General features: G+C 66.7%; 5 protein-coding genes across 5 annotated transcripts; all 5 read left to right on the top strand.

Annotated features, from left to right (window-relative positions):
- Positions 1 to 11: 11 nt before the first annotated feature.
- Positions 12 to 8726, top strand: LINJ_03_0810 (conserved hypothetical protein; the record flags this gene model as incomplete). The annotated part of the gene is made up of 1 exon (XM_001462775.2): positions 12 to 8726. One exon carries the CDS (start codon positions 12 to 14, stop codon positions 8724 to 8726), a length of 8715 nt encoding a protein of 2904 aa, XP_001462812.2.
- Positions 8727 to 9507: 781 nt separating this feature from the next.
- Positions 9508 to 12789, top strand: LINJ_03_0800 (hypothetical protein; the record flags this gene model as incomplete). The annotated part of the gene is made up of 1 exon (XM_001462774.1): positions 9508 to 12789. One exon carries the CDS (start codon positions 9508 to 9510, stop codon positions 12787 to 12789), a length of 3282 nt encoding a protein of 1093 aa, XP_001462811.1.
- A 1323-nt stretch (positions 12790 to 14112) lies between these two features.
- Positions 14113 to 21294, top strand: LINJ_03_0790 (putative 6-phosphofructo-2-kinase/fructose-2,6-biphosphatase; the record flags this gene model as incomplete). The annotated part of the gene is made up of 1 exon (XM_001462773.1): positions 14113 to 21294. One exon carries the CDS (start codon positions 14113 to 14115, stop codon positions 21292 to 21294), a length of 7182 nt encoding a protein of 2393 aa, XP_001462810.1.
- An 861-nt stretch (positions 21295 to 22155) lies between these two features.
- On the top strand, positions 22156 to 23463 carry LINJ_03_0780 (conserved hypothetical protein; the record flags this gene model as incomplete). The annotated part of the gene is made up of 1 exon (XM_001462772.1): positions 22156 to 23463. The coding sequence occupies one exon, from the start codon at positions 22156 to 22158 to the stop codon at positions 23461 to 23463; it is 1308 nt and encodes a 435-aa protein (XP_001462809.1).
- A 1510-nt stretch (positions 23464 to 24973) lies between these two features.
- On the top strand, positions 24974 to 27934 carry LINJ_03_0770 (putative serine/threonine-protein kinase; the record flags this gene model as incomplete). The annotated part of the gene is made up of 1 exon (XM_003392161.1): positions 24974 to 27934. A coding segment is annotated over one exon (2961 nt), but the record flags the coding sequence as incomplete, so codon positions are not given.
- Between the last annotated feature and the right edge of the window lie 2 nt (positions 27935 to 27936).

The raw sequence follows: 27936 nt of genomic DNA, 5'->3' as shown, positions 1-27936 counted from the left end.
CACACATACGCATGGAAGCAGGCGCCATGACCTCCATCGCTGATGGTGCTGAAGAAACAACCTCGGCTGTTGTTGATGCGCCAGCACCCGCGCCGCGGCCCTTGTCACTGTTGCCCCCGCCACTGGTCTCGTCAGTTGATGAGAAGCCGCAGCTGCAGCACTGCTCACAAGAAGCACCGGTCGCCGAGCAACAAGACGCTTCACTCCCGCTGCCCCTGCCCGCCTCACCCATGACACGCCGGCGTAAGCGGCCCCTCACCGCAACGACCGCCGCCATTGCGCGGGGTCGCAGTCCTCGCGGTTCGGCCGCGGCGCATCCTGCAGCAGCCACCCCCTCGGCACTTCTGGCACCGACTAAAAGGCACCCGCCACAGCGCTCCCGGACAGCGACAGCCGCGGCAAGTCGAGCCACTCCGTCGCCGCCGAAGCCTGCACCACCACCACCACCACCCTCGTCATCGCCACCGTCACTTGAAAGAGATCCAGTGCCGCCGCCGAGGGGCAATGCAGCGCCTTCTGCTGGCGGGCGCTGCACGTCAGCGGCTCGCACGCCGTCATCACAGCAGCAGAAGCGGCCACCACCCTCCGGGGCTGCACGCCGCCTCGCAACGGCGGCGAAGCAGGTGTCGTCGTCAGTCGCATCGCCGTACCAATCACTCGTCGACGCCGTCCTGGATGAACAGTTTGCGACTGGATCTAGCTCGCAGCAGCAGCAGACGGCAGCGGCGGCAGCAGCCACAGGAGTGGCCGTGGGTGGGGGCGACTCAATCGTGGTAGCGGTGGTGCCGAGTGAACGCCGAGCGCAGCGTCTCGCTGTCACTGGTCGAACGGAGGATGGCCCCGACGATAGCGAAGATGGCGGTGAAGCCGCGGCCTCTGCGCTGGCGCCGCTTCACCAACAAGCCTTGCGACTCCAGCCACTTCCACCCGTGGCTCCTGCATCGGCGTTGATGCAAGAGGTGTCGCTGGCGGGCGGAGACGATGGCGAGCTAGCGGAGACGTTGGCGGACGTCGTCGCCGTCGCGCCAACGCAGGCAAGAGCAGCTACGCAGTCGGCCGCGCAGTCGGCATTGGCGGTAGAGCGCGCGCGCCTGCTACACGACAGTCCCTGCACGGTGGACGAGCGGGACGCCGCGGGCAGAATGAGAAGTCTAGATGCAGAGGCCCGGGAGGGTCTGTGGCGGCCGACGACAGAGCCGCGTGTTGTGGCACGCGCCTTCGATCACGCTGGTGCTGGCGCTGCCACAAATCACGGACACGCGAGCGCTGTCTCCTCGAGGGCACCAAATCGGATAAGGACGGCTGCGGCGCTGCCCGCAGCAGTGGTCGAGTTTCTGAAAGCCGAGGCCGACGCCGAGGCGGCTGTGAAGGGCACAGCCGCGACTGCCACTGGCGCCGCGGAGCGCCAAAGACGTGCCGCATCGCCAAAACGCAGCCGCGACATCGCGGGCGCACGCGCCGGTGCCTCGTCGGCGTCACCTCCCACGACAGCCCTCTCGACCTCGCCCCCTCTTGCGAGTTTTCCACCGATGCTGTCGCCAGCAGCCGAGAGCGCAGCAGTCTTACGAGACCTGAAAGATGTGCAGCGACGTCTGCACGCGCACGGACATCGCCGAGGGGCCGCCGCGGCGGCGGCCGGAGCGACACCACCGGAGGCGAAGGCACACAGCCCTGCCGCAGCATCGTCCAACAGCACTCAAGGGCCGGAGAGCTGCTCCCCCTGTGACATCTCCGTCGCTGCCTCGTCAGCCTCATCGACTGCAACCAGCAGCAGCAGCAGCAGCAGCAGCAGCAGCGCAGCAATGAAGCACAGCAAGCGGCACGGTAGCGCTCGCAGGAACCGCATGGTAGGGCTTCGTCGCGCCAGCTCCGAGTACTGGGCCACCGCCTCCCTAACGGAGATCGTCGACGCTCTCGATGGACGGTGCACCGCCGCCCCAGCGCGGGGGCACCGAAAACACAAGCGGCAACGTGGGCAAGCAGACTTTGACCCCGCGAGCTATGCCCGGCGTCTGCTAGAGACGGCCCCCCGCTCGTGCACCTCGTCGACCGTCTCGGACGACGACGATGGCGCGTACACCGATGGCGACGATGCCGGGTACGACCCCACCGGCCCCCGCCGTCGAGGCGCAGAGGTAGGCATAAGAGGTAAAGAGCGATGTGAGACTACAGAGGGCAGCCATGATCGTCGTTCGCGTAGCGCGCCACCTGCGTCGTGCGGCCCCTCGCCAGCTGCGCTGAAGCGCGAGGCGCTCCTCCGCTCCGGCCCGACGTGGGCGACGGCGGCAGCTGAGCTCGGGCTCACCCCGACGGAGGTGCAAGACCTCCTGCGGTACAGCCTCAGCTCCCCCGATGCTGCTGCCACGTGGCTTGCGGTCAGCAGCCGCCACGCACGTGATGCCAAGCGAGTCGTCGAAGCTGCGGTGGATACGGTGCCCGACGACGGCGTTGGTCGACGGCACGCAGGGCGGCAAAAAAAACGCAGCAGCAGCAGCGTTGCAGGCGGGTCTCCGTCAGATGTGCACCCACGCCGCCCACACCGGTTGTCCTCCGCATCGCTGGATGTGGCAGCGCAGACCGCTCTGGTGCAGCGCATCGTCGCGGCGATGCCCGCCGTCCCTGCCGAGCTGCAGGACGAGTTGAGCCGTCAGCGCCGTCTTCTGGAGCGAGTCTGTCGCGATGTGAGTTGCATGAGCGCGCCGGCACGCGCTGCCGTGCGAGCACGCCTGGCGTCGCCGACCGTGTCCTCTGCGGCTGCTCGGCAACCGTCGCCGTTGGAGTTCAGCACCGGTGCGAGCGGAGGAGGGGCGCAGACAAATCCATCGGCAGCCGCAGAGACACACAACGTGCAGGTGCAGCACGAGGAGGATCAACAGTTGCTGTTTGCATCCCTACCGCGGCCGGCGGCGCATGCGTTGAAGGCCGTCAGCGGCCTTCGCGGTGCCGCAGCGGACCCTTCACGGCCACTACCACCTTTCCACGCCGTCGTGGCACGGCCCACGCTGTACGCTGTGCCTCAAACTCCAGCGCCCACGACGGGCAACGACGCCGCGGCGCCGCGAGAGCCATACGAGGTCGCGCTGCGCGAACTAGCAGAGCGGGAGACGCGCCACTACGTCAGCGAGCTGGACCGTCTCCGTACCATGTACGACCGCCAGCTTCAAGAGGAGCGCCGTCAGCGCCAGCAGGAGCGGCGGCATTATGCCGAGCTCCTCCAGAGCCAGCAGCACAAGATGCTACGTCACCATCGCGAGACAGTCCACCTGCTGCAGCGCGAGTGTCGCTTGCAACAGCAGCAGCAGGAATCTCTCGTCCAGAAGCTGGCCGCCTCGCAAGCGGCAGCAGCGCAGCGCCAGCAAGCTCAGCATGAGCAGACGACGAAGCACATGCTCGCAGGCGCCGTGGACGTCATGAAGAGCTACGCGACGGCAGAGGGTCTTCGAAGAGGCGGACAAGCGGAAATGGAAGAGCCAGCTGGGGTGGCGGTAACCTCCAGAGCCACGCAGAAACATCGACGGCAGCAGCCGCGCGTGCACTTCGAGAGTGCGGCAAGCGGAGGGAGCAAGAGCAAGCGGGTCGTTGGCAGCCCAACACCCTCACTGGCGGCGGCACACAGCCCTGATGATAGTGGCACCAGTGACGCTGGAAGGACGCATAAAGCAACACGCGCTGAGGGCGTAACCGCAGCAGCAACGGTCGCTTCTGCCGCGGTCAACACACCCCCTCGCCCATCCGTGTGTCTGCCTGTCGTCGGCGTCGCATCGAGGATGAGTCCACTCGATGCGGGCATTCCCACCGCGGAGCATCTGATCCCACCGCAGCCTGCAAGCAGTGCAGCGCATCTGGGGTTTTCCTCAGTGTCGTCGCTATCCGCGTCACCGTCACGGAGCACGCTCCCGTCGCCGTCACATCCAAACACCGACAGCGACGGTGGGCGAGCGCCGAGCGCGCGCAGCACCATGCGGCCCTCACCTCCAGCTGCGGCGCCGACAGCAGTTGGCAGGAGAGGAGAACAGCACCGCACCGCTACCGGCACGCTATCGGTGGCCCCGTCTGCATCAACTCTTGTGCCAACACCGGCGGCTAACACACCAGCAGGAGCAGCGGTTGCCAGTGCGGGACCTCCCATGAACACACCAGCGATGCTGCGTGCCGTGTACGGCGGCGATGCTGGACCACCGCCGCGACAGCCGCGGACACAGGGGCGCATGACGCTCCCTCTGCACGTGCGCCTCCCTCCTGAGGATGATATGTCTACGCGCCAGCATCTCGGCGTGGCTGCGCTGGAGGCCGAGTTGTCTGACGTACGCGCTGCCGCCGCCGCGCGTGATGCCGGACTGGCGGAGGGGACACGCCTCTATGGTGTCGTGCCCCGCCGGCCTCGCCTTCCCCACGCACCGTCCTCCTCCGACACCGGTGAGGTGGCAGTGGAGCGACTCAACCAGGCTGCCCCGCGCAGAGCGTTGTCGGCGTCGCCGTCGTCCGCGGCCGCCACACGGCACGCGCGCACCCCCGACGGCGAAAAGGCCGTTGGGAGGAGAAGCGCAGAGTCGCGGCGGAGCGGCAGCGGGCGTGGCCGTGGCGGTCAAAAAGGGAGAGGCCGCGTTGGGAAGGGCCCCAGGTCCTCCGCGGGCCGACGTGGGCGACGCACATCACCGCACGCCACCGTTGGCGGAGGAAGCGGCGACGTCGCCGACCGCAGCAGGCGCCCCCTCCTTCGCCGCTTCGACACGGAGGTCGTGAGCGAGCTCTCCAGCGAGGCCGGCACAGCGCCCTCGCACGCGCGTCCTCTGCACGGTGCGTGGGGAACACCAGCGCCGAACGCGGCCGCGTCCTCCACTGCATACCCGTCGTCCGTCGCCCCGCATGGTGATGTGATGGACGGCCGCGGCGTCGTGCCAGAACCAGCACAATACAGAGGTATGTGGTCAGAGGCGATGCGCATGGATGACCAAGGCGCTCATGGCGGGACGGGCCCGCATCAGGAAGCGGACGATGCTGCCGGGGTGACGGCGGGCAAGCCATCGGTTGGGCGGCTGCATGTGGTGCTGAGCCAACCTGCTGGTGGTGAAGTGGCAGCAGTCACGTGCGCGACGCGCATCGCTGGCGCAGCGGCCTCACCGGTGCCACGCATCCCGCAGGCGGTGGATGCGCAGCTACGAGCGGCGCTGTATCACCGCGCCGGCGTCGTCAGAGAACTCCGCCAAACGGCTTCGCCAGGCTTGTCGCCGGTGCAGAACGACGGATCAACAGGCGACACGGACGGGCGCGCCGTCTTAAATGTCGCGGGCTCCCTCCCTCCCTGCGACAGCGCCTTCTTTGGCGCCCCAGCCGAGGTTCTGATCAACGCCACCGACAGCTGCGCCGTCGGAGATGACGGTGACGGTGCGCTGCCAAGCAACCTCGACGTGGCGCCGGTGCCGCTGGTTATGATGAGTGACTACGCACGTGCGTGGGCCCGCTATGCTGCCGCGGAGCGCGAGGTGGAGAGCCACGCGCAGGCGCTCGCGGCCGAAGACACCGGCGTGCTGGAGGCGGTCTCCATCGCCCAAGAGCGTCGCCGGCGCGGTCGAGGAGAGGAGGACGACGCGGTGTCTGCGGTTGTCGTGGCAACGCCCCACCCAGCCAGCACTGCTGCGGCGGTGCGCTACCGCGAGCAGGAGCTCGGCTATGGCGACCCGGCGCTGCGGGGAGGCAGCGTGCATGTTTCGCCGCGCATGGCTGCAGAAGCGCGTGCACTGACGGAGGCGCGCCGGCGGCTGTCGGCGATCCGAGCATGCTTCATCGCGCCGCCATCTCTCGGCACCGCCAGCGCACTTGGCAACGCATCTATCGGCAGGGTGACGGAGCCGGATGCCACTGTGCGGGGCGCCGCACTCGTTCGCGAGCTCGTGGATGCAACGGTGCTGAGTGTGCTTGAGGTGCAGGCACGAGGGGCGCACGAAGACCCGGTGCAGCAGGTGATGGCTGCCATGGAGCACGAGATACTACGCCTCATGCTGGTCGGCTGTCTTGAGGCGCGGGTAGAGATCGCCTCTGGACCTGCCAAGGAGGAGAATGCGCATCCGCAGCGGACGAAGTCGCAACAGCGGCGGTTGGACGCCGAGCTCGCTTGCGCGCTCGCGGAGGCAGCACTGGAAGACGTCGTGCACGCCGCTCTAGAGCGCTCTTGTCACGACAAGAAATTGCGCCAAGCCGCCACCACCTCCTCCTCCGACGTCACTGTCACCGCCACCAGTACGATGACGACGACGGCTGCTCCGGCTCCACCCATGGATGCATCTTCGGCGGCGGAGGTCGATCCTCGCGAGCACGTATCTGTCCCTCGCACCTCGTCCACCGCGTGGCTGCAAGACGACCCTGCGCCGCCAGAGACAGCGCCGCAACAGCAAGCGACACCGCAGCCGAAAGCCGTGGGAAATGCGGAGAGGGAGGCAAACGCGATCACGGCGACGGCGACGGTGGTCCTGCCGCCACCACGTGGCGACAACCGCGACGCCACCAGCCCTGCGGCGCCGCGGGCAGCAGAGCCAACACCGCAGGAAGTGCGCGTCGTGGTCGACCTCAGTCCTGTCGTGCGCCACATGATAACGTCGCGCATCCCCGCCGCTGCCGTGCCCGCGTACGACTGGCAGCAGCAGCTGCACTGCCCGCCACCATACCCGCCAATCCAACAGGAGCAACTCCCCAGCCGATGGATGGCGCTCGAGGACCGCAGGGACATCATTGTGGAGGCCGAGAGCCCTTTGGTTGTGACGGAGACGAGGGCAGAGCTGCCAGCGCCAACTGTAGCGGATGCAGAGATGGCCGGCGAGCACACGTCTGTTGCTGTGCCAGCCACCGATGGCGGCGGCCTGCCGTCGCTGGCTGTACCAGCACCCCCTCTCCCAGCCGTCGTGCCGCTGCCAGCAGCGGCTTCCGTTGATTCGCCTTGTGCGCATGTGGAAGACACGGCGACCCCAGCAGGTCGCACAACCTCGCACGACGCACCGCAGTTCACGCTAATACGTCTGTTCCAGTCAGCGCTGCTCGACCAGGAGCGGCTGCAGCGCGCCAGTCTAGCTGACCGTGAGGAGGAGCAGCGTCGCGCCCACGAACTTCTCCGAGAGGTATTGAATGTCGCCGCAGAGCAAAGGACGTCGACAACACCGGCAGCAGCCGTCGCACTGCCCTCACCGTCCGCGGCCGCGATCCCCACGGCTGAATCCCAGCTTGCTCTGTCGCCACGACCGGTGGTCAACGCGGTCGCCGATGGACCACGGCGCGAGGACGTGGGGACGACAGAGACCGCCACGTCGAGATTCAGAGCACCGTCGCCGTCGCAGCCCCCGCCCATTGCGACTCCCGCGACCTCTGCCTCGCGCTGCACTACGCCGCCACGGCCGCTCGTGCGGGACCCGGTGATGGGATTTGTGCTGGAGTGGGTGCGGCAGTTTGGCGCCTTGCAGCAGCAGCAGCAGTCATCGATGCGCGGCGCGGCGACCGCCACCTCCTCGGCTTCCTTGGTAGAGGGTCTCACCGCGGCAGCACGGACGGCGGCGCGGCATGATGCCGCACCGCTTGCGCAGGCTGCTGGGCACCGATCACTGTCGGGCCCCTTCATGCGATACGCCGCGTCACGCCCCTCCACGCGCAACCTCGGCTCCTCGACGACAACGGCGTCCTCGTCGCTGCTGTCGCCGTCGCTGCCGTCGTCTCTGCACACGCGGTCATCGTCATCGTCGTCATTGCTCGAAGACGAGGCGTGGGGGCACGCGAGAATAACCGGAGATTGGCACAGCGGCGAGCAACGTGCACGCGTGCCGCACCGCATCTCATCGGGAGCACCTTTAGAAGCAGCCCGAGTCTACCAGTGCGCGCCAATACGCAAGGCGCGGCCGGTACTCGACACGCAGCGCGACGACACCTCTGCGTGCACTGCGACGACACGCTACACGACGGGGCGCAGCTCCGTGGCGTTCGCTTTCGCTGACGAACTGCGAGAGGGCAGAGCGGTGCCGTCAGGTTCGTCGGGCCTCCTCCCTCCTCGTGCATCCGCCGAAGTGCAGGCGGCGATGGCTGCAGCGCTGCGTGCGCATCAGCAGGCCAACCGTGCCGAGGCATGGGCAGCGGCGCCGGTAGATGGTAGCCGCTTGGGGGCGACTGACATCTCGCAGGGCTCTGCCGTGGGCAACAGCTCCTACGCCGTCTCGCTGCCGGCGCGCTCCGCACAGACGACGGCCGCCATCGGAACACCACCGCCGATGGCCGCTGCAGCCGGTGTGCCGTCCAGCAGTCCTGCTAAGCTGCGTGCCCCTCCTCCCACATGGTCCGCGACGACACGAGAGCCCGCCGATGCGCGCGACGACGGCAACGGTGGAGCGAAGGACGCGGTGGATGATACGTGGAAGCTGATACCGTCCGGTCGTACGAGAGACAAGGTTGCGGGCACAGTTGCCGTCGTAGGACCTCGCGACGCCTGGAAACAGCGCGCCACCCAACCGCGGTCGAGGTCGCCCCTTCGTACCGCTGAGTGGGTGTGCGTAAGCTTGACAAGCACGTCTACCAGCAGCCACAGCAACGATCGCGGCGGCAGCGGCCGCGAGCCGAATCATGCTCACGCTGCTCAGGGCAACGGCTTCGCCCCGCCTGCGATCAGCGAAGCCGCGCCGGCATCATCTGCGCTGCCGTTCATGTCCGCGCGAGCGCGCAGTGCAACCGCGCCGGCGAGGACGAAAGGTGTATAACAAGCTCCCCCGCCCACGGCGCAGCCTCTGCCAACAACCGCCGCCGCAGTGCCCCTGCCGTCCTCACCGTCATCGCGGCACAACCGCGGTAACCTTCTGCAAGCACAGGTGTTACGCATCCAGCAGGAACAGCGTGCCAGGGCCGCGTGCCAGCACTCGTAGCAGCTGTAGCAGCAGCAGGCGCCACCAACGGCCCTCCTCAGTCGGCCCTGCCGGTCCCCACCCCCCTCTTCTCCCTCTCCGTCCTCCTCGCTCTTAGTTCAGGAGTGCCCGTGCGTTCTTCCACGTTGTATGCGCGCGACGTCGCCTCGGCGTCGACACTGCGCGGGAACCGTCCGCCGAAGCCGAAGCGAAGCGAAGCGATGGCGACCGCAGCAGCAGCAGCAGCAGCAGCATCCATGTGCCTGTGCGAGCAGGCGCCGGCACTGTAGTGTCTGCCCCTCCTCCCGTCACTCCGCGGGCCCTCACCCTACGCATCCCCGTCCGTCCCAACCTCCTCCTCCCTTGCACATGCGCCAGCCACCCGGGTCAAATCATCCCTCGCCTCTGTTCGCTGAACCTCCTCGTCCCGCTTCTTCTCTTCCTCCAGTCCGTCAGCCCTCACCAGGGGGCACCGTTGCGCCGTCGTCGCCATCGCGGTCACTGTCGCGCACAGCCCATAGAGGCGCACATACGTAGAGAGACGGACTCGCCGCATCGGTGCTGAGTGGCCCTCACCCCCTCCACACCCTCATTGTAGAGCTGTACTGCCGCGCCAACGCAGGCATCGAGAGAGGACCGCATGTGGCACCCCAGCGCCAGGGCGGCTGCGGCGGGCTACCGCGACCCGACCACGCTGCTTGCCGAGAGCGTCTCCTTAACCGTTACCGGGTCCGACGAGAGCGATGATGACTACCGCACGTCGCAGGGCCTTAGGAAGGCTGCGCCGGGAAAGCAGGCGGCCACCAGCCGTGCGCTGACCGGCAGCAGGCGCACGAGCTCCGACGGGGAGCGGGTGCAGCGGCAGCGTGAGCTGCAAGAGCATCGCTTCTTCCGCAAGCGCGGCGCTCTGGACTACCGACACAGCGTCGTTTTCTCGCCCGCCGGCTGTGAGTCGACCGGAGGACGGGGCAGTGGCGGCGCCCTGTCAAGCGCGGCCGTGGAGGCCGTGCCCTCCCCTCATCCGCGACGGCAGCGACAGGGCACCGCCTCGAAAAGCGGCTTTGCCGCCGACGAGCCGGACGAGCACTGCGTGCCGGAGGAGCTTCGGGCGTGGTACGTGGCGAGCAACAGTGCGGTGCGCGTGGCGAAGCAGGCGAAGGTGCGCCACTCCTCCACGCGCGCGGCATCGGCGGAGCCGGGGGACTCGCGCGCCGGAGACGAGGCATCCGCGCCGACGGACGCGCTCACTGATCGACCCGAAACGCCAGGTTTGGCAGATGACCGCAACCACGGCGAGGGCCGCGTGTTCGGCGACGTCGTTGTCCGCCCATCCATCCGCAGCGGCGGTGCCGGCACGACATCTGTGAACGTCCTGCAGAGCCACGCTGCCCCACGCGTGGGCGGTGGGGCGCATCCACCAGAAGGCGGATGGGTTGGCGCCGCGGCAGGTGCCGGAAAAGGGCAGACGCCGGCCTCCGCGACAGGGGCACAGGCAGCCGCATCGCTCTCCTCCGGGTCGGGTGTGACGCCCGAGTCCATCAGGAAGGGCAGCGCGACCGCGGCAGCGGTCACGGACGACGCAAACGTGGAACCGCACGCTTGGGGGGGGCGGCCGCCTTTGCGGGCTCACCGCTACGTCGAGCAGCCCAATGGCCTTTTCATCGACCACGCGCGGCATGCCGACCTGCTGGCCGAGTACGCCGCCGAAGCGGAGCTGCGTTATGCTCAGGAAAGGGAGGACGCCCGTCGTGCGCGGCGGTGGGCGCGCGTGCTCTACGGCCGAAGCAGTGGAGCTCGTCGTGACGGGGGGCGGCGGCAAGACGAGACGACGGCAGTGACCGCCTCGGCGAACGCCAGCGGCACGGCGATGGCGCGCATCGGTTGCTACTGGTTGTACGACGCGGCGACATACCGCCGCCGCTTCCTCTCCACGCTGCGCTACCTACAGCGGGTGCACGTCTTTCTCGGCGCCCTTGCCGCTGGCGTATCACTGCTAGCGCTTCTCGCAATCACGGTGCCCTTCCCTACCCCCTACATCGGCAGCGACGGTGTGGTCGGCGCCGATGCCGGCAGCGGCGCATCTGCCGTGCTGCTGCTCGCACTCTTCGCCAATGCGTCTGCCACGCCGGATGATACCGCCGCTGCAGCGGCCGCCGCGCACGTGCTCCCGGTGCTGGAGCAGGGCTACCCGGCCTTTGCCCTCTTCATCACCCTCTTCCAGGTGTACCACGCCTCCCTGCTCCTGTGTCTGTGCCTCCTGCTCGTCATCACGGGGTACGCGCCGGCGCCGTGGTCCGTGGCAGAGGGATGCTGGATGGCGCAGCGGCGGCGGTGGCTGCAGCAGGAAGACGAAGATGCCGAGCACGCAAGCAAGTGGGGCGGGGAGGCTGGAAAGCGTCGACGACCGGGCGGCGGTGGCGAGTTTCGCAACGACAGCATCGCCAATAGCGATGGCACCGTCTTCGCCAGCGCCAGTACTGGGGCAGGGTTGGGGGGGCCGCGAGGGCCGTCGAACATGGCGCGCCGAGATGCCGCGTCCTCCAGTAGCGTCCTCGGCGGCGGCACGCGCCACAGTGACCAACTGGACGACGGCTCCCGCTCAGCGCTCTTCGCCACGGGGACCCTGCACCACTCCCCCGACGATTGGCTCAGCATGTCAATGGGCGGCGGCGGCGGTGTTGGTGGTGGTGGCTGGGCGAACAGAGGGGCGTACGGCAGCGACGAGCTGGACTACAGCGCTACGAACGTGCTCTGCGGTAGCCGCGGCGCCACACACGGCCGTCAGCGACTGGACTCGCTGAGATACAGCGTGAACCTTGGCGCAAGCACTGGGCCCAGTGGCCTTGGTGCCACCTACGCCGCGTACGGTGCCACGCTCAGCAGTCTCCCCGGCACGGGAGGCTGGGGGACGCTGGGCGAGGCACAACATACGTTCCCACCCGCCACCATGCTGATGTCGCCGCGCGGACCCGGTGGCGGTGCGAGCCGCTACCACCCGCTGCATCGAAACAGCGAAGGCGGAAATCTCGCCGGCAGCGCAACGACAGACGTGCCGGGGCGTCATCGGCAGCAGCAGTATTGGCTGCAGGGGGGATTCACGCTGCGCGGAGATCATCCGGCAGCGGCACAGCGGGGGGGCGGCGCCGCCGTCAGCCGCGCCCTGGGGGCACCGCCTCTTCAGTTGCACTTTCCAGACAGCACGCTGGAGGGCAGCCTCTCGGCAAACAACGTGTTCACGCGCACTTTCGACGGCATCGAGCGGCGTGCCATGCAGGGGCTGTGCGACGCACTGCGTGTGTTGCCGCGCGTCTTCTGCGTGCTCTGTGCGCGGCGCGGCGACGACGCCATCAAAAGCAGTGGCGCCCGCAGAGCCCGAGGTGGAGCAGCGCGGGGAGCTGATGCGCGGCCGCGCTACGTGGAGGGCGGCGCGACAGCGGCTGGGCGGGAGCTGGCCTCATCCTTGAACCCACAGCTCCACCACACTAACCCAGTCCTGCCTGCCTTCCTCTACCTGCACGTCGTGCTTCAGCCGCGGCTCTGGTGCGTGGTTGTGGCGTTGGTGCTGACCGTCGTTGAGATAGCACTCGTCGACGAGCGCACTGTCGAGCTACTCTGGCTGGCGCAGCCGGCGTCGTGGTGGTCGGCGGCCGCCGTGCCATCGCAGCGGAGGACCAGTAGCGGTGACGTGGTCCTTCCTCACGCGTGGACAGCGGCCAACTTCACGCCGACGTCCGCGAGGACGAGCGGCGGCGGCGGCGTCCGATTCGCTGCAGCGGCGTCGGATAGAGCTTTCCTTCCGGGCGGCGCGTTGCCGGATGGCGCCGAGGACACCTCCGGATATCTGTGGTGCGTGCTGATGGCGGTCTACGCGACACGCACGGCGGTGCTCTGGGTCGCCTTCCTGCTGAACACATTTTTCTAGTACGCAACAGTCCGCTCTTCACCACCACCCCTCCCTGAGCCGCTGCCGACATCATCGGCCGTCGAGAGGGAGGGACATAACCTCCACGCAGTGCCTCCCCTGGTGCGCAGTTGCGTGTCCAGTAGACGTCATAGACATGCATAGATGCGCACGTGCACACGCGTGAGGGCGCACACACACACAGAAGGAACTGCTCACTGTTCCTCATCAACAGCATCCCGCCAGATGTGCAAGGGTCGCCACGACCGGCAGCGCCACCATTCATGACGGCCACTGCGCCTCTCACCTTCTCTCTCGCACACACACACACATATACACGCGTTGCACGCTGGCATCGCCCACCCCCACCCACCTCTCACACTGCCCACTGGGGTGTCGGGCGCCGGAGTGCGGCCCTGAGGAAAGGTGGAGATGCACCCAAGGGGTGGCAGCCGACATGATAGGGGGAGCGGCTATGAGCTGGGTGGGTGGAGTTCGAGGCAGAGGCGGTGCCGAGAGGACTGAGGCGGCCCACGAGCGGTAACGCGCGCGTCTACGGCTGCTTGGCACCACGCGATGGGGTGCTGTGGGGCAGGGCCGGGTGGCTCGCGCGGTGTTTGAGCTCCTGGTGGGATGTATGGCAGCGAGACGGTGTGGACACACCGTGGTGATGTATGTATATAAGCTAGCGCGCACATGCGGCCACGTGTGCGTGCCTCCAGCAGCGCCGGTTGATGCTCCGGAACCCTCCGCCCCTCCCTCCACTTTCTCTCGCCACTTCGCTTTCACCTTCCTTACCTCGACCAGAGTCTCTGCCGCTCGTTTTCCTGCTCTGTCGGCGTGGCTGATTCTGTGCCATTACCGGCTGGTGTCTCCTCCGCCTTTCGACACCCACCACCACCACCACACACGCACACTCCACTGCGACAGCAGCCAGCCTCTGCATCAACAACACCGTCAGGGTGTGCTTTCACCGGCTGTCACAGCCATCTGCTCGTCCACTTCTCTTCTCCTCACTTGCTGATCCGCACGGAGACAGCACTCTGCTTGAGCAGAAGGTGGCGGTGCTGGTGCTCGCGCTCGTGATCTCTCGTGTGTGTGCTCATCCTTGTTCTCTTGGCTCCCCCCTCCATACATATACATATATAGGTACGCCCTGTCCCATCTCTCCTCGCCGCTAGCGCCCCATACCTCTGTCTGTGTGTGTGTGTGTGTGTGTGTGTGTGTCTGTGTGTGTGTGTGTCTGTGTGTGTGTGTGTGTGTGTGTCCCGCCCTGTAATCGGCATAGTGCGCCATCAAGGCCCCACCTGCATACCCACCCAACGGCCGCTGCGACACGTTCACATGAGCGAGGCGAGTGCGTCGCCCGCCGCGGACGACCAAGAGGGTGTTACTCAGGGCGACGGCGACGACAACCACGGTCGCCTACCGCAACCGCAGCAGCAGCAGCCTCACCGACGTGATGTTTCATTCCTCATGTACGGCAGCCAAGCACTGCAGCAGCACATGCAGAGCCGAACAGGAGGGGCGTTGACCGTGAGCCCACCAAGCCCCGGAGACGTCGGTCTTGAGTTGCCTGTGCGGCCCCGCCTGTCCCCCTTCAGCACCCCGACATATTCCGCGACGACGCGCACCCTGGCAGACCTGCAGGTGTGGCGCTGCGGCGTTAGCGGCAGAGGTAGTGGTCGCACGCGCGGAGCGTTTGGCGCAGCGGACGGCGGCAGCAGAAGTCGCGGAACAGGCTCGCTCGTTTCCGCGGCATCGGAACTCGCCACGCATGCGCGGTGCGGCAGCAGTGGCGCGTTGGAGGCAGCGGCGCTCCCCCAGAACCAACCACTGCGCCATCGCCTAGGCACGCACTCGCGGTACGGCAGCGTCTGTCTCGCCTCGCCGACCTCGCCATCCACGGCGAAGAGCAGCACGCAGAGGTCGCCAGCCGAGACGGCGCGGTATGGCAACGCAAGTATGTCTGGCACCGCGGGTTTTAACGAGCACCTCCCAGCCGAAGCGGCGCAGCGCACACCCGTACACGTCAACGCTAGCCCCACCACCACCACCACATCGCCGATCACCGCGGGGGCCGGGATTGATAGAAGCAGTCAGCGCGTCTGTAGAAAGCAGCGGAGCAACCCGGTGGGGTTGACGGCAAGTGCACAGGCCTGGCACTGGGGTGCGGCGCCAGTGGCTGCAGTGGCCTTCCAGCAACAGCAGCAGAAGGGTCGCGGCCGTCAGCGCCGCGCCGTCGCCGCTTCGAGCGAGGGGGCGCTCGGCCGCCGGCGTGGCGGCAACGTGCCAGCGCCGCTCTTCTCCAATGTTCCGACGACCGCGGCAATGGGCGCGGCGGTGGCGGCCCGGGCGCATAAATCAGCGTCGAACCCGAGCACGTCCGTGAGTAGTCCAACGACCAAGGTGCAGCTGCGGCGCACTGCGCCGACGTCTTCCACCTCTGGCCGCACGGCCGTCTTTCCATCCCCACACGCGACGCCGATGTCCAGCGGTGGGGGCAGCTTGCCAGACGCTGAGTCTCCTGCAGCGCTGGAGTCCTCACCGGCGCAGCTCCTGAGTGGCAGAGGCATGCTCACCACTAATACTCCAACGACGGAGCTGAAGCGAGCTCTCTCGCATACCAAGGCAGCGCCCATGTCGCTCGCGAGCAAGGTGTCTGGCGAGGACGCGCAGGCTCCGTCCGAGGCGACCACGGCCGCGACACCATTCTCCACTTGCGCACCTGCACCATCAGCATCAGTGTCGGCAGGTGCCGCGGCCCCTGCCACCTCTTACGATGCGGCACGCCGCCTTGGTGTGCGGCACACTTTCGCCACGCTGGATCCTACGGGCACGGTCAGCTTCGGGCCAGCGACCGGCGACAGTGCCGCTGATGGCGCAGAGGCGGAAGATGATATCGTGGCGGCCGATGCAGCAGGTCAGCAGCACTTGGTGGCGACGGGCCAGCCACAGCACAGTGACGACAGTCGCGGCGATCTTCCACGCGTCACGAGTTTTGCATCGAGGGAGGAAGGCAGCATATACAGCCTCGTCGACTCACATCAGACTTCCGAACACACATGCGCGCTCCCGGCCTCCGTCACCGACGAGGACATGGTGGAGGCCGCCGCCGCCGCCGCAGCAGCAGCAGCAGCAGCAACAACAGGCACGGCGAGGGCCTTCAGGACGGAGGCGCGTACGACCCTCTATCTGCAGGGTGTCGACGATGCACACATGCAGAAGGCACCGCAGTCCCTCGACATTGATCGCGCGGCGGCCCTCGGTGGCGCCTCTTCGCAGTCCCGTGCGGCAGGCGGCGCCACCGGTGGTGCGGTGGCTTCCGACTCACTGGAGGAAGAGGCTCTCCTGCGACAAGGCTTGGAAACTGGCGGTAGCGCTGGCATCAGGTCGGTGAATCGCGCAGCGATGCTGAAGCGCTCGCTCACTGCCCCGTCGTACCTGATCGGCATGAGCTCGGCGACGGCGTTGGGCGGGCTGCTTGGCAACAGCACGGCCACGTCTCCGCTGTGGCCGAAACAGCAACAGCAGCAGGCGAACAATTCCGGTGTGCTGAGCGCTACCGCCGCTCTGGGCCAGCGCACCACCAGCGTCGCCAGCAACTCTTTCTGGAGCTCAAGCAGCGCCAACATGAACGCCATCAGCAACAACAGCATCGCCGGCATCGCGGGCGGGGTGTCAGCTATCAACGTTGGTGCAGGAAGCTTGGGCACCTTCGTCAACTCCTCTACCCTCTTCTCTGGCAGCTCCACGGTAGCCGGCGCCTCCACGCTGCGCGATCCCTTCGCCGCGTCCGTCGTCATGCAGCAGAACAGGTCCGCGCTGATCGCTGAGCTCAAGCGGCGGCGACATCGGCTGCACAAGCAGCTGGAACTGTTGCAGAAGGAGGCGACGGCGCGCAACATCTTCGCCCTCGTCCGCGCCAGCAACGCCTCGCAACTGCAGTACCTCCTGCAGGAGGGACTGTGCAATGTAAACGACCGCGACTACAACGGCTGCACCCCGCTGCACGTGGCGGCCGGAGAGGGCAATCAAGCCATTGTGCGCGTGCTCCTCTCCTTCGGTGCCAATGTCGTGGCTGTCGACAACAACGGCCGCACGCCACTCGACTGCGCCGCGGCGAACCGGCACAGCGGCGTCGCCCGCTATCTGCTCACTGTAATCCGCAGCAAGCACCTCATCCAGGACGGCGGTGACGGTGCTGTCACCGGCAGCGGAGGTGACGATAGCTCACCTGCGACCGTGCGAAGCGCAAAACGGGCCGCAGATGAGGGCTCTGCTGACATGAGCGCGTACCCGAGCTCGTCTACCTCGCCCATCGGCCACTCCTCGGCGCAACGGCGCAACTTGGACAGTGCCGGAGGCGTCCTGCCTCTCGGCAACTCGCCGGCAGGCTCCCTCACGCTGTGCGCCGGCACCGCTACACAGATAGACACCTCCGTGCAGTACCAATCTGCATCGTCGGGGTCGTCGCTCATACAGTCGCCGGGGCTGCCCCCACCTCCCTCCCGGCAACCGCAGCAGCAGCGGCACCCAGTCTCGTTGTCCTCGGCTGCCTCCACACCGTCGCCCTCCAGGCCCTCAAACTTGAACCGGTATCCTGCCAAGGCCACCGCCTCCGTCACCACTATGGACGCGGAGAGCTGGAGCGACAGCGATGTGCCGCCGCACGCGGTGGGGTGGGGCATCCACTCTGCCCCTGCAGAAGCGGCCGCCGCCCGCTCGGCGCCGAGCCAAGCATCTGTGGCTGCCGACACGACGGCCGCCAGCGACGCGCCCCCCGCTGCGACACCGAAGCCGCCGGCTTGGCTGACCATGTACGACACCAGAGTCCCTGCGTCGCGATCGTTGCCGCAGCGCCTCGCGTCACAGCAAGAAGCAAGGGTGATGGCGAATTCAGCGGGTGCCTACAGCACTCTGACGACACACGAGCGCTTGGCGTCCATGTCGACCCCGCGATGGCGGCACAACAACATTCCCCACGGCAGCTCCCCGCAGAGGCCTGTGTTCCTGTCTTCGCTAGACTCGACAGCAGCCGCGCACTCTCGCGGTCTCATCGCGGCGGAGTCAAACGCAGGCGCCGCCACAACGGCGCCCTCCTCGCCGCCCTTCAGCAGCAGCCGCAGTCACGAGAGCACGGCGCCGCTGCCCATCACGCTCGGCATAAACGGCCCCGCCACCAGTTTTGGTAGCGGTAGCGCCAGTGTGGGCGGACATCTCCTCGAGCGGCACGTCATGTCGGCGCCGACGTACCTGGCGGATGCGATGGACGAGTGCAGCGGCGAAGGCACGGGCCAGGCGGCGATGCAGCAACCGCCATCACGCACGCACTCTAGCACGTCCCTCATCACGACTACCGCCGCCACTGCCGCGGGTGCGATGGCTGGCTGGCACGACAGTGATGAGCCGCTCGCGGACACCAATGCCGAGGGCATCTTAGATGCCTTCCTTGGCCGGCGCGGTTACTGCAGCACGCATCGCCGTCGCATGCAGAGCGAGAGCGGCAGAAGCCCCCATGGCGCCTTTGCTTCCGCGTCGTCGGACTGGTTGCGGAGTGGCAGTCCACCCATACTCTCCGCGGGGGAAGACAAGCAGCAACGCAGCCGTAACGACTACAACTTCAACGCGACAGGAAGCTTTCCTGGCGAGGTGCCCAGCAAACTCTGTCCTCCGCCAGCGCCGACGGCGGCGACCGGCGCGGCGACAACTGCAGTTGCCACCCCAGCAACTTCGGCAGCAGCGTCCGGCGGTGGTGCGCAGCAGCGGCACATGCTCCTGCGTCCGCCGCGGCGTCCAGACAGCCGCTCCCCAGCGGCCGAGCGGGGAGGCGCCACAACGACTGCGGATGCGGTCGCCTGCCCCATGCGCATCCTGCACCCCTTGCAACTTCTTGGCGTTGACTCGCACGAGGAGTTGAGTGGCTATCACGGCGGCGCCGCCACGTCGATGACCTCATCGACGACCGCGGCGACGGCCGCCTCCGGTGGCGGCTCGCCGCGTGGCGCCGGCGCGGCGAGCAGCAGCCTTTGCGACATGGGCCAGCAGTCGTTTGAAGAGCACCACCACCACTACCGCCTGACCGCGTTCGGCGTGCTGGGCAACCAGCAGCAGCTGAGAGGCAAGTACTCCTGTGACGGGCACTCGACGCCGCCGCCGCTGCTTCAAGCGCCGCGTGCCGTATGCGACCCAGCCAAGATAGAGGCCGCTGTGGCTGAGCCTGCCTCACCAAGCGGCGGCGGCGGCGGCGATGGCGGCAACAGCAGCAGCGCCATCACGAAGAATGGTAACAGCGATGTAACGTCATTCTTCTCTGTCCCCGTCGTAGCGGCCCCGTCTTCGTCGAGCAACGCCACTGCCGTCCCTGCCGAGACTGCCAAAGTCCTGGTAGCAGCATCAGCGGCGGCACCGGCGGCGGCGCCGACGGCCGGTAGCCACACAGCCGAGGAGCAACCCTTCCTGCAGGAGATGCACCACGAGCTGGTGGAGCTGGCCGCGCTGCACCACTCGAGCTACACCACGATCAGCGACACGGTCTCGGTCATTGTGTGCATGGTGGGGCTGCCAGGGCGAGGCAAGAGTTTCATCAGCAAGCGGCTCGTGCGCTACATGAACTGGAAAGGTGTGCCGTGCAAGGTGTTCAACGCCGGCAACTACCGGCGGCAGCTGCTCGGGGTCGAGGCCACCGCTGGCGCGGACTTCTTCAATCCGGACAACCCGCAAGGAGCGCAGCTGCGGGAGCGCATGGCGGAGCTGGCCTGCGAGGATCTCGTCAACTTCATTGCCTCCCACTCGCTCGCCGTCGGTATCCTCGACGCAACGAACACGACGCGCAAGCGACGGGCGTGGCTGTCGGACTACTTCCAGAAAGAGGCACAGCGGCATGCGGTGCCGTACCGGCTTCTCTTCATCGAATCCGTGTGCACCGACGACACCATCGTCACGGAGAACATCTTGCGCAGCAAGTGCGGCAACGATGACTTCAGGAACCTCAAGGATGTCAGCGCCGTCATCTCCGAGTTCCGCAACCGCATCTTGCAGTACGAGAAGGTTTACGAAACGCTAGAACCCGAGGAACGGATGCCGTACATTAAGATCGTCAACGTCAAGCACCACGTCATACTGCACCGCGTGCCGAACGGATTGGGCAGTCGCATCGCTTTCTTCCTCCTAAATCTTCACCCCATCGCCTTCCCGATTTACGTGGCACTGCCCGGCGAGACCGTCGGTGACAGCAAGCACGTCTACGGTGGTGACGAGCGGCTGACGGCCCAAGGCGAGGCCTACGCACTGGCGCTGAAGCACTTCATTCAAGATCGATACGTTCCGCACATGGTGGTGCTGCACGCCACCAACTACTGCGTGCTGAGCACGCTGGCACCGCTGATGGAGGGCGCTACGCAGGAAGAAGACGCCTCTGCGCTGCAGGTATCCAGCAGCGCGAACCAGCACAGCGCGCCGGCGGGGCAGCAATGTGCGGCGAAGGCGACCCTCGCGCCAGCCGATGCGGTCGCGACTACCGGCAGTGGACCGTCGACGCCGAACGCATCGAGCGAGGCGCCGCAGGATCCGCCGCAGCACGACGGGGGCGTGGCGGAGGAGCAGTCCGTGCACGAGGACAACAGCGACCAGGTAGATGCAGACGAGGAGGACGTAGGCGATGAGGTGCTCTGCGCGGTGCCGGGACTCGACAACATCAACTTCGGGCGCTTCAGCGGCCACACAGCCGCATGGGTAAAGGAAAAATACCCTCGGCTGTCTGCGCTCCTGTACGACGTGGACGACGAAGACGTGGTCGGCGACGCAAGGGCCGGCGCAGCAGCAGCAGGGCAGCAGCACCAGTCACGCAAGGGCAGCGGTGAAGCGGACGCGACTGCATCGTCGGCGCCAGTCGGGAGTGTCACGGCCGCGGAATGGCTCGCGGCCCCCCTCCCGCCGCGGGTACACTATGCCACGCATGAGGAGGCCGTCTCGCACCTGCAGCGCGCCCTGAGCGGTGCTGACCCGCGCCTGTCCTACTGCACCCAGCTACCGAATGGTGAGAGCTGCCGGCAGGTCAACGTCCGCCTGGAGCCGGCGCTGATGGCCGTCATGCGCACGCAGTCCCCCGTGTTCGTCGTCGCGCCGGCCGTGCCAGCACAGGGTATCCTGTCCTTCTTCATGGACGTCATCCCTGAGCTGTCGCCGACCATCCGTATCCCGAAAGGGTGCGTGATCGAGATCGGCGTCAAGGACGGCATCACCGTGCACCCGCTGCTGCCGAACGCGCTGCCGGAGAGGATGACACGCTCCCCGCTAACGGTGCTGCCGGAGATCCAGGACGCCATTCGTGAGGTGGCCGCTGCCAGCTCCATGGAGACGTGCGCAGCGAGAACGTGTGCGAAGGTGAGCGCCCCGACACAGGCTGGCGGTTGCACTGCTGTGGGTGGTGGTGCTGCTGCACTCCTCAGTGCGGTCGCTGCCGGCAGCGAAGCAGGGGGGAGCGTGAAGGGTGATGCGTGCCCGGTGAACGCGAGCGCCTCTTGAGCGGCCATGGTGCCGCCTCTCTCTTCTTAGTCCATGGGGCTGTGAAGGAGTCGAGGCATCCACGTCTGCGCGATGCATTGGTGGCGTCCTGTGCGTTCTTCTCTACCATCCTCGGCGCACTGCAGGGGCCCTCCCCTGTCTTTTGCACGGCGTGTTGATGTTCGCTCCAGCGGTAGCGGTGCTGCGCTGAGTCGTCCTCGATCCCTTCTTTTGCTTCGGCTTGTTGTGCGTGTGTACGTGTGTGTGTGTGAGGGGGGGGGGGGTGTTGCTTGCTTAACCTGTGATCGCAGAATCGCGTGCCAACCTTCTGCTCTTCTCTTCTCCTGTCCTCCCGCCTTCCATCGTCTGGACCCCCACTCCCCCTACACCGCCTCTCAGTAAGTGAATCGAAGGATGGCAACGCGTCTCCGAAGGCGTGCGTGCAGACATCGCACACCCCACATGCATATTGCACGCTCACACGGGCGTCCCTGCCAGGGCACTACCCTTTTATCGGAGAGTTGACGCGCAGGCATGTGGGCATGCGTGTCTCCATGTCAAGTGCAGCAGACGCTGCACGCCGCCGCCGGTGCGAGTCGAAGTCGAGGCGGAGCCTGAAACACGGTTCCCCACATGCCCCGCGTGATCGCGCACGCCCTCTCCACCTACACACGCGCAGGAGCACGCAGGCGCAGCCAATCCGCCCCTCTCCCCCCCCCGTCCCCTCCGTCTGTCGGTCTGTCGCATAGGTCTCTCTTCCTTTGTCTACAGCGGGGGAGGGTACACACGAGCACTGCCCTCTTCAGCGAGCCCACACACGCGCATCGCCACCTCTGACCACCGCCTCCCCTCATAAAAGCGCTCCCGCACACAGCCACCATCATGCAGGTTCTGTCGGAGGCGACCCCTATGACCAACGGCGAGGTGTACGCCTTGCTGCGCCGTCGCCGCGATGAGCGAAACGCGGCGCGGCACCCGCCCTTTGGACTGCAGCCCGTGCTCGCCGACAGCCACCAGCGTGTGGTGGTCGCCACCGGCGCTGCGGCAGCAACCGCGGTAGCGCCATCAGCGGCGGCGTCGGCGTCAGCTATATCAAGAGCAGCGTCGGTGATGAGCCACAGCAGCGTCGGACAGCATAGCGGCAGCAAGGCAGCGCCGGCAGGGGCCATTGAAAGTGCTGCCTCCGCAGCAGCGGCGTCGACCGCCAGTATTCTCGCCTCACCTTCCTCCGTGCACCTGGTCGTGCTCCTCACAGAGGTGACCATGCTCAACTACATTGCAAACCACTCCTCTCTGCTGCTTGAATCGGCAAGGCCCACGCCGGCTGGCGTGCGAGCGCGCACGTGTACGCCGCGCGACGTGTATGGGCCTACGTCGGTGTACAGCCGGGTCGTCGGCTCCGAAGGTCGAAGTGGTGCCGCTGTAGGGGCGTCGGCAACGGCCGCGGACTCGCTGTTGGATGCAGAGTTCGTGTCATCTTGCTACGCCAAGTTGGCCTCCCACCGTCCAGGGACACGCGGCCACGTCCACGCCGTCGAGGAGCTGCTGGAGCACTTCGAAGAGGCGGGACGTGCGCGGGAGCGCTTCTACGCGGCAGGGGTGCGCCGCGCGGTGCAGCAACTGTGGCGCCGGCGGCTGTGGGTGCCGGCGGAGGGCCCGTGCCCGCCGCCATCTCCACCGCTCGCAACGACAGCACCGTCGCTGAGCAACGGAAGCGCGCTGGTGAAAGCCGAGCCGGTCGCCGAGGAGGACGTCGACGGCACAGCGGAGGCGGTGCAGAGGTCGTCGCAGGACAAGGTAGCCATGCAGAGCGGTGCTGGAGAAACGAACAGCGACGCTGAAGGTGCGCAGCCCACCAACGCGTCGCATCTGGTGACGCCGCTGCTGCTCGAGCCTACTCCGCTATGGGGCCCAGCGGCGAGGAACGGTGGTGGCAAGGGTAGGGCAGATGGCGGTGCGGCTACCACGAGCACGGCGCACAGTCCGCTCAGCTATCACGCTCAGCTACAGCTGCAGCAGGCGAGTCGGTCTCTGCTGTCGGAGGCCGAAGTGCTTCAACTCGTCGTAGGACGGCCGCAGCGTGCACTGGACGTGTACCGACTGCTGGACGACGTCGATGGCCGTCTGCAGTACAGGGAAGAGGCGGTGAACGCCTTCGTGGAGGCTGTGACTGGCGTCTTCGCCGAATGAGGAGTGCGGGGCGGAAGGCGGAGGTGATGGGCAGGCGCCCAGCACCCCAGAAATGCAACGGGCCGCGCGCGTATGCGTGAGCGTGCATGATGCCGTCTGCCTGCGCCTGTTTGAGCAACTCAGAGTAAAGGCTAAGCCGATGCACGATAAGACGAACAGCACACGTAAAGCACATGTCACGCAACGATGGATGGGAGATGGCGGGGAGGGGGAGGAGGGGGCTCTCCTGAACTTTACAGACGCACCCTTTCCCCACCCACCCCGCCGCTCTTGCGCTCCGACCAGTGCCCTCCACCCTCAGCATGCCTGCGACTCCTGTGCCTCTCGAGAGAGCGCAATGCAGAGTTTGCTTCACCTCGCTCTCCGCGAGTGTTCGTGTACTCGCACCTCCTCTCCCTCGCCTCCTCTCTCTCTCCTCTCTCTGTCGTCGTTGCTGTATCGCTGCACACGCACAGTGCTTATCCCTTCTACACACGCGCGCGCGTGCGTCCAACACGTATTGAGCCACGCCAAACCCGAAGCCTCCGACGGGGGGCAGGAAAAGAACTACAAGAGCGTCTGCCGCGCACCCCTCTCCACCCCCTCTCCCACCCTCCCTCCGTCCCTCTCCCTCTGCCCCTCCGTCGGTCCCCCTCCACCTCCATCTCCTGTATGCCTCTGTATTATATATATATATATATATGTATGCGTGTGTGCATGTACGTCTCCTTCTGGTTTCCGTGTCTTCTCGCTAACTCGCACTGTCGTATTACGCGGTAGCAGCCTGCAGCAGCTGGTAGCGGTGGTGGTGGCACGAACCCTTGTCATCAGCGCCCGCCCTTTTTTTCGTTTTCGCTTTCATTGTCTTCTAGTTCGCTTGTGTCGTTTTGGCTGTGGCGTTGCTGCGGTGCGGTGCGCTGTGTGGTGAGCGCATCGGTGTGCACGCGCTTGTGTGCTTTACGCCTCTCCGCTGTCGCTGCTGCTCGTCTGTCCGGATCTCTTCCTCTCCGCCGTGGTGCTCGCCTCGCTTATCATTCTCTCGCTCTTCGCTCGTCCTTCCATCCGCTACCTCCCCTCCCCTGATCTCTCCCTCTTCTCGGCCGCATCCTCAGTGTCTGTCGGTGTCGGTCGCTCCGTCGGCGCGTGTGTTTGCCCTTCTGCATTCCTTTAGTGCTTCGTGAGTTGTGTGTGTGTGTGTGTGTGTGTGTGTGTGTGAAGTCGTTGCCTGCCTCCTTGTTCTTGTTGCTACTCTTTCACGCCGCCTCTCTCTTGGGCGGCTGAGGTGTACGGCGACGACGGGCCGGCTCCTGTCAACCTTCTCCTCCGCCTCCCTCCCCCACGCTGCTGTGCCGGTTCTTCTCCGTTTCGCTGGGACATCACTTGTATAGCGCACGCACACGCTGCGTCTGACCGTCTGTCTTTCCTTTTTCTCGCCCTCACCCATTTCCAGCTGCCGTGCGCTTGCGTACGTGGCGCACCTGCTGCGCGTGTGTGCGTGTGTGTCGGCCCCCTCCCTCCCTCGAGCTGACCAATGCTGCGCTGGGCGCAGCACGTCTTTGGCAAGACGAGCGCCAGTGCGGCGGCCGCGACAGACGCAAGCGATGGCGGCACTGGAGAGGCCGCGGTGCGCCAGGCGCAGCCTCGTCGCCCGCGTCGCGGGGTTGATGTGCCGCCGCTGAAGCAGTGGTGGAGTCCCGCGGATGCGGAAGACGCCCCTGCCGGTGCGGCGCGTCCCTCGCCCCCCGCCTCCCTCACCCTTTCAGACGCCGGCATGGATGGCGACTACGGCTCTCCCGGCATCCTTGACCTCGCGGCGTCACTAAACTTCGGCGCATCGGCTCCTGCTGCTCCTGCTGCTGCTGCGGCGGCGGCGGCGGCGGCGGCGGCGGCGGCGGAAGCGCCAGCAACGGAAATGGTCAGCGCGAGATGTGCGGACGTGACGACGACGTCCACCGCGCACGCTCACGACGACGACGACGACGCTGTCGACGACTTCCTGCGAAATGTCATTGCCGGCAAGACAGACATGCTGCGCAAGCAGCTCGCTCGGGAAAAGCTCGAGGCCGCCGCCGCCGCCGCTGCAGCAGCAGCAGCTAATCCTGGCCACCACAACAACAACAGCCCCAGCTGCACTCGCGGCGGCGGGGCTGGTCTCGACAAGAGCACCAGGCGCAGCAGCACGTCGACGTTTGGCACCGTGACTGGCGACGGCGCCGCCTCCATGGGGAGCTCCATGCACTTGCAGAAGTCGATAAGTGCCACCACCACCACGACGGGCAGCTCACTCGCAGGAGGGAAGGCGACGGCAAGTCGGGGAGGGAGCTCGATGGCGGCGACAACGACGACGGGTGCAGCATTGGCCGCTGGAGGCACCTCGCCGCAGCACTACCACGCACGCCGGAGTCGATATGTCAGCTCTGCCGCCCGCTCGCTGCAGGATTACGAGCTGATTGCCTTTCTCGGCAGTGGCACGTTCGCCGAAGTCACATTGGCGCGCAACAAGGTCACTGGGGAGTACTTCGCCGTGAAGAAGATCTCCAAGCAGCGAGTAAAGGAGGAGGGCTGCGTTGAGCGCACCTTCACGGAGCGGCAGCTCCTCGCCAAACTGCACCACCCCTTCCTTGTGCGCCTCTACCAGGCCTTCCAGAGCCAGACACACCTCTACCTCGTGCTGGATTTCGCGCAGGGCGGCGACCTCTACTCGCTCAGCGTGCAGCAGCTGTGGCTCCGCAGCATGAAGCGAAGCCTGGTCAAGATGCAGTACCCGTACTACCAGAGCACCTCTAGCACCTTCACCCCGGCGCCCCCTCCTGCCGCGGCAACGTCGAACGCACAGCTGACGGCCGGACCGGCCCTCTCGCGTCTTCCCTCCTCCGCCGCTGTGACACAGCCCACAGAGGTTGTTCCGGATGCGCAGCGGCAGCAACCAAGAGTCAGCAGCGGCACCACGACCTCGGACAGAGACGCAATCCTTGCATCGCCCGCCATGGTTGGAAGTGTCGGGTCCAGCACGGTCAGCAGTGCCTCTCGGCCGGGCTACACCGTCGCGGACACCGCCACGGGAGCGGCATTGCCTCTGGCCTCAGCGCGGGATGGTCACGCGAGCGGCGTGGCTGATGGCGCCCACGAAGCCGCGGCCGCCGTGGCCGACGAGGAGGAGATGAAAGAGGAAGACACGGACACAACAGAGTTTGACGGCGCCACGGACAACAACCGCAGCATGGCCGAGGCCCCGCCGTCCGCAGTGCGGCAGCAGCAGCGGCAGAGTAGTAGACACGCCCAGCGAGGTGCCGCTGACTGCCCCAGCCGCCACCCGCGGCTTGCAACGGACTTGTTCTACTACACGACCGACGCCATCGACGAGTTTGCCACCAGTCGCAACGTCGGCAGCGGCGGAAGCAGAAGCTCGCCAACGACACCCACCACCTCACGCACGCCGGAGGCCACAGAGTCCGCAGCGGCCCATGCCGCGGCAGCAGCCGGAGACAGTGCTCCGGCTGCGACCCGAGATGGCGAAGTCGCGTCCTCGACGGCTTCGGTGGGGTCTAGTGGCCGCGAGCGGTACCGGCTGCTGCGGCGGCGCACGCTTCCCGCAGTCGAGCGCGACGGTGGTGCGCGCGGCGGCCGTTCTATGTCTTCATCCTCTTCCTCATCCACTGATGATGATAACGGCAAGGGCAGACGGCGGCGAGATACCGCTGACAAGGACGGCCGCGGCAGCTCTGCCGACTCGGCGCGGCGGCTATCGTGGAAGCCGCGAGGCGTGACGTGCACAGGTCCCGCCACGCAGGCTGGGGCTGCGTCTCAGCACCCGCCATCTCCTGCGGCATCCACGCCAAGCCGTCAAACTGCCGCCGGTGGCGCCAGCGTCGTGTCTACCGCGACGAGCAGCACCGCCCTGCCCTTAGCCACCAGGCCTTCAGACCTCACGGCGATCGACTTGGCAACGCCGAGGACGCAGATGTCACTGCCACGGTCACCTGTGCACTTCCAGTACGACGAGAGAAGAAGCAGCAGCGGCCACAGCAACAACGGCGGTGGTGGTGTGGACGAGGCACTGCGAGGCGGCGAATCGTCTTCGGCGGTGTCGGTGAAGTCCACGCCGTCGCTCACGGCGACCAAGTGGCGGCCGATGCCGCGCAGAGCCTCGGCGTCTGAGCTGGCAGACATCTTCGCAGTGGCCGCCTCGTCCGCGGCGGTGACGGTGCCCGCGACGAGCGCCGCAGGTGGCACCAGCGCGGCTGACGTGAAGAGGGGAAAGACCACCAAGAGCGCGTGGCCGCCGGCCACGGGGGCGGAGCAGCCGCAGCTCGCCAGCGATAACAGCCACACCGCGACCAGCACCACGAGTGCAGCGGCAACGTCACTGCCAAGAAGGCAAAAAGGAAAGGCGAAGGTCGTCAGCGACAAAGACGAGGACAGCGGTGCGTCTACGTCGCCATCATCGCCACCGCCGCCACTGCACGCGGGCAGCAGCCACGGTAGCCGCCGCGC

Source organism: Leishmania infantum, chromosome 3, assembly GCF_000002875.2.
Source record: "Leishmania infantum JPCM5 genome chromosome 3".
Classification (NCBI taxonomy): Eukaryota; Euglenozoa; class Kinetoplastea; order Trypanosomatida; family Trypanosomatidae; genus Leishmania; species Leishmania infantum.
This window is presented reverse-complemented; position numbering and strand designations above follow the sequence as displayed.